Source organism: Alligator sinensis, unplaced genomic scaffold (assembly GCF_000455745.1).
Source record: "Alligator sinensis unplaced genomic scaffold, ASM45574v1 scaffold354_1, whole genome shotgun sequence".
NCBI classification, from domain to species: domain Eukaryota; kingdom Metazoa; phylum Chordata; order Crocodylia; family Alligatoridae; genus Alligator; species Alligator sinensis.
In genome coordinates, this window is record NW_005842200.1 from 272,450 (window position 1) to 282,570 (window position 10,121).

The 10,121-nt window shown below is 38.8% G+C and overlaps 1 protein-coding gene across 9 annotated transcripts in view; it reads left to right on the top strand.

Annotated features, from left to right (window-relative positions):
- TENM3 (teneurin transmembrane protein 3) overlaps positions 1-10,121 on the top strand; it is a 540,570-nt gene that overhangs the window by 252,419 nt on the left and 278,030 nt on the right. For 3 of the 9 annotated variants that reach the window (XM_025207581.1, XM_025207583.1, XM_025207585.1), the window contains exon 2: positions 9,659-9,765. The exons of 5 other annotated variants lie outside the window; for them this stretch is intronic. In XM_025207581.1, coding sequence (XP_025063366.1) covers positions 9,708-9,765 — 58 coding nt within the window. In that variant the 5' untranslated portion in view covers positions 9,659-9,707. Of the gene's footprint in view, positions 1-3,465; positions 3,563-9,658; positions 9,766-10,121 lie in introns of those variants that run through there. One more of the 9 variants, XM_025207582.1, reaches the window with a different exon arrangement.

Genomic DNA, 10,121 nt, shown 5'->3' on the forward strand with positions numbered 1-10,121 from the left:
TGTAATCGTGAAGGTCGACTGCAGCCGAAAATACTATCAGTACAAGTATGATGCTTGGCTGAGCAACACACAGGGCGTTCCGGATAGTGTATGGTCTAGGTATAAGTTGTGGTAGCCTATGCTAGGAATCTAGCTAGAGGCCTAGGGGTCTGTCCAGACAAGACAGGTGATCAGGCTGTCTTCCTGAGTTCAGGAGCGTCTGGGGACCCTACGCTGAGGCGCGCAGTCCCCTTTATAGACTCCCTAGCCAATCAGGGTCCCCCCTTGATGGAACATTCTGGAGACGTCAGCATGCTAGTCCAGCCAGTCACGCTCTAGGGGCAACTTCTGATTGGTTAGGCTACTAGCGATCATGCACTGTCCGCATGATAGTGCAGGTTAAGGTCTCATTCCTCCACCACTGCATCACCGAATACCAGTCACGGGCAGCCATGTCACTTAATGTCTTAAACAACAATCTGGTGGAGTCACATCACCTCCTGACACATATATGTTCACATTTTGCAATTCTTCCCCCTTCTCCCCAGCCTCTTTCTGAAGCCTCTAGAACATGTCAGGATAGGATGCAAGAATGGCTTTGGGGATTCCCATATTTACATGATGCAAGTAGCAGTCCTGTTTAGTTCAGTGTTGCTGCCAGAAACCCTGTTTTGAGCGTTCTGTTGCTTATACTTTGTCTTGATTTTTCAGGTCACAGGAAACAAATATCTAGACCTCGTTGCTTACTGTAGCAAGGTGTCCTTCCGGGGTGGTCCTGAAGCCCATGGAGTCCCTCTAGGCCTCACTTTTTGGGCAGTCACCACCTTCACTCACCCGCCACACCTTGATGTTTTACTTTGATATGAGGGAGGCTGCCCCAGAGTTTCCCAAATTGCTCTCTCAACATGACTACTAGGTGCCTGTGGTCAGTGCCTTATAGGTTAATTGCATGGCTGCACTCCTCCCATACACCATGCCCCATGTCTCCCAGATGGCATCCTCACTGGTGTTGTCTTCACTTAACTCCTCCTAGGGTTCTTGGACCCTTACTGGTCCCACACTCTCAGCCTCCCAAACTGTGCTCCAGACCCCGCCCTGGGCCCCTAGGAGCCTTCTCCTCCCCTTAGTTCCTGCCCGAACCTTGAGACTGCTTTAGGTGCTATCCTCCTTTCTGGAGCTGACGCCATCATCTGGATGAGGTTGTGTTTTCTCAGCAAGCTCCAAGATGTTACTGCCAGGACAAACGCAATTGCGAAGATATTTGCTAAAGACGATAAAAGCCTGGGGGTTATAGTGGACAATAAGCTGAATATGAACCAACAGTGTGCCCTTGTTGCCAGGAAGGCTAATGGTATATTGGGCTGCATTGGTAGGTGTATTGCCAGCAGATCAAGGGAAGTGATTATTTCCCTCTATTCAGTACTGGTGAGGCCACATCTGGAGTACTGTGTTCAATTTTGGGCCCCCCACTACAGAAAGGATGTGGACAAATTGGAGAGAGTCCAGTGGAGGGCAACAAAACTGGTGAGGGGGCTGGGGAATGTGACTTATGAAGACAGGCTGAGAGAACTGGGTGTATTTAGTTTAGAGAAGAGGAGACTATGAGGGGATTTAATAGCAGCCTCTAACTACCTGAAGGGGGTTTGAAAGAAGATGGAGCTAGACTGTTCTCAGTGGTGGCAGATGACAGAACAAGGAGCAATGGTCTCAAGTTGCAGCAAGGAAAGTTTTGGGTTAGATATTCAGAAGAATTTTCTCACTAGGTGGGTAGTAAAACAGTGGAACAGGTGACCCAGAGAGGTGGTAGAAGCTCCATCCTTGGAGATTTTTAAGACCTGGCTAAACCAAAGCTTTGGTTGGGATGATCTAGTTGGGGTTGGTCCTGCTTTGAGCAGGGGGTTGAACTAGATGACCCCCGAAGTCCCTTCCAAGCCTAACTTTCTATGATTCTGTCTGCTCCTAGCATGACCATTGTCACATTGCTGACATTGATTTTTGTCTAGGATGTTCTTTTTCATTTAACTTCTAATTTTTCTGTGAAAATTTGTTCCCCTCTTGAAGAAAATTCCATTATGGTCTGTACTTACATGTGTGAAATGTATGCCTGGAGCAGTTCATTTGCTATGAAATTAAAGGGGAAGGGGTTATTAGTAAGCCAGAATCAGTGGAACCTATGCAAAAACTGGTAACTCCATATAATTTGTGAAAAGCAGACTTTCAGTTTTTATCCATGTATTTTGAAGGTAACTGTTCAGGAAAAGGTAAAGAAAGATGATAAAGAAGCAGAAATAGTACGTCTGAATTGCTTTTTATTTGGCAGGATGCATTCTGAATATAACCAGTAATTATAAGGTTTCACCAGACTTTTATCAGAATTCATTCTGTTCTTTGAAAATATATCTCATTTCAAAAGTTGTTGTTAATATCTGCTTCAGTAATCAAGTCACTGCATTTTAGGAGGCCTGATTTAAACAAGCATTTATTCCTACTAACATTAATGGGATTTAAGCATGCGCTTAAAATTAGTCTTGTGCACAAATGCTTTGTTGAAATGCCGCCTGTGTTCCATGAACAGAATACTTAAATGATAGTTGCAAGAATTCCTTGTCCTGTGTAGAAAAGGATAAACGTCAAAACTAGCTATTGTTTGTACTAGAAAGCAAAGACTCACTTTTGATAATAGATTCTCTAGTCATTTGACCTGGGTATACTGTATTAAATGCTGCAAAGAAAAAGCAGTAGTTTAAATGTTTTTCTCTGTCTGCTTAGCAGATTAGGAAAAGCAATCCTTTGTCCTCTTTATCTTTATTTGCACTGGAAATTTTTTGCTAAAGTTTCCCACCACTGCTAGTACTTTCAGCTGCACTGATGGTACAAACAGTGAAAGCCCTTGTGGAGATCAGACCCCAGTGAACAGTGGAATCTTAACTCGCATCCTGAGAACTCCTCTGAGCAGTGTTAGAGGACAAAGTTCCTAATTGTTCCTCTCCCACTACTGCCACAATTGATGGGTAATTTTCACAAAAATATCCTAGCATGGAAGCAGACTTTTTAAGACGGTGTTTAGCTGCAGGTAGTGCTAATTATTTGTTAAAGATTCCAAGTAACCCAGCAGGTAAGTATATCCCCATGGGGATATAGCTCCAGTTCACAATTTGCTTGCTCTTCAAATGTGAGAAAAACATTAGTGAGCAAAAGATTTGGAGAGGAGCTGCTATCTAGAGGAAGTTACAGTTTGTTTTGTAAAGTTGTTTTTATTTAGAAGCACATTTTAACAACAGGCTCCACATTAGCTTCACAGAATATTTGAGATTTGCCTCTGTGTTGTCTGTAGAAAACTATTCTGAAGTAATCTCAAGATATTAAAGAACCTGTGTGTCTTTTTTTCCCCTTCTCCTTTTGTCCTCTTTCCATCTTCCAAATAATAATGGGACTGTTTTGTCAAAGCCCCCTAGCCACTGCAGTATTACAGCTCAAAGAGAGTGTGGAAGTTTTCTAGCAATACGATGAATTTCTGGTCTGATGATTCTCAGCAACAAAAGCATGATTTCAGTAGCTCAAATCCCAACTGCCATATTTTCAGGTAATTACTGGAAAAAAATTATCTTACTGTATAGGGAATAGTGAGTGTGGATGTACACTGAGTTATTATTTCTGGTTTTCAAGTACTAGCTTAGAGAATGCTTATTCTAATACAGAAGAACTGCCCTTCTTGGATGGTGAGCCAGGTGATTATATAACAGTTTTCAGGTATTATCTCCTTTATTCTGTAGCTAATGAAGCGTGGGCACACTTTTTTGTCATAGTAGTTTTCTCAGACATACCTTTTTTACAATTTTCATACTTTTTGTTGTGGGTTTGACTAATGTGGGCGTAGAGTTATTAGCATGTCCTAGGTTTTCTTCATCAAGTTGTGTATATAATCCTATAACCATAATACTTGCAAGGTATTGTTGGGTTAGTAAGTGCAGAAAAAAGATAGATAGATAGATAGATAGATAGATAAAACATGTTAAAGTACCTTTCTGAGCTTAAAATATTTGGAGATATTTTCACTCTTATTTTAAAGTTTTATACTGCATTTGCATTTAATAAATAAGACATGAAACTATTGCAGGATGCTCTCATTCCATATAGTATTGCAATGACCTTTAAATATAAAATGTTTAATTCCTAACTTGGCTATTTATAGATCCTGTAGTTTGTGTTTTTACTTCCATTTTTTCCTTCTTATAAGAAATATGCTCTTCAATAATCGTTTGTTTCTTGGTAATAGGGAAAAGGTGATTATTCCTGATAAAAGTACTGGGTAGGAACTCAGGAGATCTCAGTCCAGTTACTGACCTAGTCAAAGCCTGCTGTGTGATCTGGAGGAAGTCTACTTAGACTTCTGTCCTGTGAAGGCTTATGCACATGATTTCAGTGCACCTTCTGCAGGCTCCTAAGCTTTTTGAATCTCAGTTGCCTGCACATATCATATCTACATGAATCCAAGATGGGGTTTTTCCCTCATTCATTATGGGGTGCAGGGAAGCCACCTGTCTTGGATTTGATTACAAGATGTGCAAGTGTGGAAGGGAACATGTATAGAATCTGTAGAATCTAATTATTTGGGGAGAGAGCATCTTAAATTTGGAGTCATCTTTGATTGGGATAAATATGGTAAATGGAGTTAATAGTACTTTCCCTTTTTTAGCAGAAGGGGTGTTAGGAGACTAAACTCATCCATATTTGGGAGATTTTCCAATACTGCAGTCATTAAGGTCATATATATGCCTACATACACAGAAACATCAAATTAATCAATAAAGTATAGTGGGAAGTGATAAACAAATATCTGTTTTTACCATATTTGGCAAACTAGAGCATTAGATGACTGAAAGTATCCAACTATTTATTGTAAATGATAGGTGTGTGTTTGTTCCATTACTGACTAGTTGGGGGAAGGGTAGAATTCAAAACAGAAATTCACTTTCCTACCCAAGCAGCAAAATATTTAATAGATTAATATTGTACCATATATGGATAAGGAATAATTTTCAATCTATCTGAATGTCAATTGGGGAAGCTGTAACACTTGAACTTATGTAAAGTTCTTAAACAGCTTTCTAAAACATGAGAAGGCATGAATCTTTACATGAAGTGTTGATATGAAGAACGATGTTCACTATGGTCATATTAAAGACATGCATATGCAACACCAAGCGAGTGGAACAAAATGCTGTGTAATGCACATTTTTAAAAAGCTTTACAAATACTCTCTCTTATGCAAAACTTAAGGTACCCATAGCTGTAGATGGCAATCTTGTTAAAACTCTTATGAAAAAAGATGCAGAAGTCAAGCCTGGAAAATGTATATTGATGCAGTCGCTTTATCACTACCATGGCACTTCAATATTAATAATGTCCACAACTACACATTTATAAAGGAACTGCAATTTCAGTATATGTCATGTGTGTCTGTCTGTACAGGATTAGGGTCATGCTGTGTGAAAACATCTAATTTTAATTAATGGAATTTCAGAGCTAAAGTTTTTAATACATCTATTTATTTTTCTGTTGCATATATAACTGCAATATCTAAGCAATATAAATATGGAGGCATCAGTTTGAGAGAAAAAGAATCAAATTTAAATCTCCATTCTTAATATGCAGTTTAAAAATCATTTTTCATCTTACTTCCATTTGGATGCATCTAAACAAGAAGTCTTTCTTGTATTTGACATTATGACAGTTAACTAATAAGTTTGCATTATTTGATAAGCATACATTCATGTCTATTCAACAGAAGCCACAACTAGGTGATGAAATGAAAAAGTAGAATTTGATCTATTTTATGCGTTTGTCCCTTAGGATGTCTTCATTTGTAATATGTAATTCTATGCTAAGATATCTCACTAAGCTGAATTGGCTCAAACAAAATTTCAATTGACTGGAGTTTTGCAGGCATGTGCGTATGTATGGCATGTGTATTTTGTTTGGGAACTCTAAGTAGTCCAGCAAAAAAAATTCTATAATTGTTTCTTGTGATTCAGATGGCCAAAAGGGGCACCATGCGTGTGTGTGTGTTTGTGTGTGTGTGTGTACCAGAATTTTTCATGCCTTCAACAAGCTCTAAACAAAATCCGTTTTGAGCTTGTTTTATTTGGAGGGGGAAGAAAGTGTTTTGTTCCCACTCACTGTTCTCCCTTCCAAACAGAACGCGTCACTACAGTTTCATATTCAAGCTTTTTTTCACAACATGTCAGTGTCAGTTATTATCTACAGATAGCACTTCTGATTACTTGCTTTATCTAGTACTGGCATTGTCCAGTAGTTCTAGCATGACTGTGGGCCATTGGATTGTTGTGGCTTTAAGAAACAGTCCCATTGTAGCAGCATCACATCAAATTGCTATGTACTTGAGCCACCATAGAGGATGATGTGATAGACCAGGGGTTTTCAACCCTTTTTGGTTAGGGTACTGCCGGCGGCCAGTCGAGAGGCGGGGAGTCCCATGGCAGCCAGTCGATGAGCAGCGGGAGAAGGCATATCAGCTAACCTGGAAGTGCCAACAGCTTTTCTGCGCTGCTGTCATGTACCCCCTGGGGCCTTCCAAAGTACCCCCAAGGGTATTCGTACTCCTGGTTGAAAACCCCTGTGATAGACTAATTCATTAACAGAATTTATTCGTGAACTGCATTTGCAAAATGCAGTTGCAAATCAGTTATGAAGATGTAAGAAGATGACTTGCACAAAGGCATTAGATCTAAACATTTTAATGCCATCCATTTTTTAATTTGAAAAAATACGTAAGCAGATTTTTCTGTTAACTACAATTGTTTGTAGTTGGGCAGAAGTGATTGTATCCAATTAAATAAATTAATAATGTATCTTTTTCTTTTTGTTATAGGGTTGAGTGCCTTCCATAGTTAAAATTTCCTTACACTTTCTACCAGAAGACTTTGTTTTCAGTACCTATAACTTTTTTCCACACTTCAGCCCTTCATAAGATTTTTTTAACAAATTACTTTTTGAGAGGCTGACATTAACTATATGACCTAAAAATAAAATAAGTGATTGGAAGCAAACCAAGAAAATCCCCCAAGACTGTAACCTGGACCTGTGGCCTATCCACAGACTGCTCATATCAAATGGGATCTTTATGTAAAGGATTATTGTGAGTCGGTTCTTGGACTTGGATATTAGCTAAATATTTATGCCAAAAAAGCAGTTTCCCGATTAAAAACAGACTTGTCAGCATCTAGGATATTTTTATTTACCCAGGGAAATAGAACAGATTTGGTAAGATACCAAATTTTAGCCTCTGCTCTATTTCTAAGAATTTGCTTGTTTTGCTCCTGTCCAAATGAAGCGGTGTTTTGGCAAAAATACTACACAAGAATATACTGCAGCATAAGACCTAGCAGTAGTAATTTTAAATCTGGAGTAAATAACAACCTTTTAAACATTCAGAAATCGTGTAAAATCCTAATATGTCTTCTCAAAGGTGCATTGATCAAGAATATTCTCTTGCACTGCAAACAATTTGCTAACTCATGCAAAATAAGAATCACAGGTACATGACCCCCTTAGTGGGGAATTTACATTGATGAAGAGCCATAGTTCCAAGCTTCAAAAAGAGAGTGGTTTTGTCAATTATGAAAAAAATATAGGTTTCAATTCCACAAGTTGTTCTATCCTGTTGCACCCCCTTGAATTCACAGACTTACTGCAGGCTAGGCACAGCTGGTGAACTCAGACTGGTGGGGTGGTGGAGTGTACCATGGGGGGGTGGGGAGTTGCAGGCAGCCAGGAATAGGGGGGGTTTCAGCCTCCCTGCTGCTGGCCTGAGTGCCCAGCTGGCTGCAAACCTCCCCTCCCCCCAACTCGCGGCTGGCTGCAAACCTCCCCCCCACCATGGCCAGCTGCAAATCTCCTCCCCACTCATGGCCAGCTGCAAACCCCACCCCCGCCACTTCTGTGGGACGTTCCACTGCCCCACCAGTCTGAGTTCACCAGCTGCGCCTGTTGCAGGCAAACACCTCTGCCCATGTGTAAAAATTTGCAGAATTAAGCTAGAAGATTTAAAACATTAAGGTAAGTCGAAATAGAAAGGAATACAAATTAAATTGATGCTATTTACACTTTTTTCCCCACAATGAAGTACTTTATCATTGTGTTTTCTAGTTATTTTTCCCTGTCATTTTCCATGAAAGAAAGATTGATTTGTATCTTATATTGAGCATAAAGCTATGATTGACTGGCCAGATTTTCAAATTTAGGCAGGGATGATAAACCATGTGTGAACACAAATCAGGTGTTTGAACATGCAAGCTAAGTGTGAAGCAGACGGGCATAGTTAGGAGAATTGAAACCAAATCAGTTATTTTAGAGTAAAGGGCCTTTTATTCTTGTTATTAGTTTAACCTTGCTTTTAGAGGGTTGTATTTTTTCTGAGGGAATTTTGTTCATAGTTAAATTAATAGTCATCACCTGAATGAATACTGAAAAAAGAGATGTTGAGCACTTGTCTGTGAAACAAATAAAGAATCATTTGAGGCATGGGGGACTTTTAGTGTATATGACTGAGTGTGAATGGTGATTTTTTTTCTGGAATTTCACTTCCAGCTTTTCTCAGCTCTGTGTCTTCCCAGATTTAGAGGCATTTTGAGCTTCAGATAAGATGGCTAGTCAAAATCTTGATTAAGAGAAACTGATGTTAGTCTTTACAAATTAATTTGGCTTCTGTCCTTTGACCATGTGGGGCAATCCTATTTGTCAAAAAGGCTGTGTTCCTCCCGGGGGGGCGGATATCTTCAGTAACTTTCAGAATCAGGGTTTTGATGCCTCCAGGCAAGTTTCCAGGCAGCATGTCTATGAACAGTAACCAACTGAGCCTAGAAAACTAATAGCTAATGTTTTCAAACATGTAGCAGCTTCCAAAAACTGAAAGAGCTCATAAGAGTTTCAACAACCATTCTGCATATGTACCTGTATATATTTATTGTTTGAATTGTTTTCATTTATCAGTTTTTCAGTAGAGGGACAATTCTGTCTTTAGCTGGCTTCCACTTTGTCCTGGTGATGATTGTGTGTGCAAATGTAGGAGTGTGCCTGACTTGAACACACACAATTTATCTGAGAATATAGTTTATGTAATCATTTTTAAAACTCTAAAACAGCTGTAGGTAAAACATCTTTTCAGTTTAAAATCCAAATGCATATACTATAGACAAGGAACCGTACATTTAATTATGGGAAGTCATTTTTTTTTTTTTTGCATTTGAATTTTAAACATAATAAACTGGATTCTTCTGAACTCTATCCGAAATCTCATGTTAACCCTATGTCAGGATGGAAAAGATTTGTTTATTATCTTATCACCTATAATTTGAGCATGCTGCCAAAATTAGTATAACAGTGTTTGTAGATATATTCATTTTCATCTGGAAGTGAATGGCTTGATCTTCCCACAGTTTTCCGTTAATTTGAATATAAAAATTAATTGCTATTAAGGTTTATTATACCATATTACTGGGAGGCTGAAACCTAAACAAGGTCCAGTGTCTCTGATATTATTAGATACATCTTAGAGGGAAGGCCTATTTGATATAGTTTAATAGACCCCAAAATTTAATTGTGATGATTTTCTATTAATCCACTTTATTCTAATATCATTTTTGTCTTTCTCGTTTAGATGTTTAGTTTAGATAATAAAATTAAAAAACTGGAAGTTCTCTGGGTGGATGTTTCTTCCTCAGACGCCAGATTCTGGAACTACAAGGGTGCCTGGGTATACAACAGGTATAACTTAAGCCATATAGATGTGATTTATAGAACCTTCCCCTTTCAGCCCTTAAATAAGCACACATGTAAAACATTGTGGAAGGCTTACTTTGAAAATATGATCCAACAAAACTATTTTTCTTTTTCAGCAGCCACAACTACATAGCCTATAGTCAAGCCAAACTATTTTCAACCAGTGTCACTACATAGTAGGTGAATATGCTGTGTGTCTATTTCAGGTTTTAAAATTAGGCCACAAATTTGTTAACGTAACATGGCAATATTTACCTTGCCAGATAAATGTTTCAGGTATAAACTAGCTTCCGTAGTTGCTCATCAAAGTTACCATTTTCTAAAAGTTTTTTGTTCAGCAG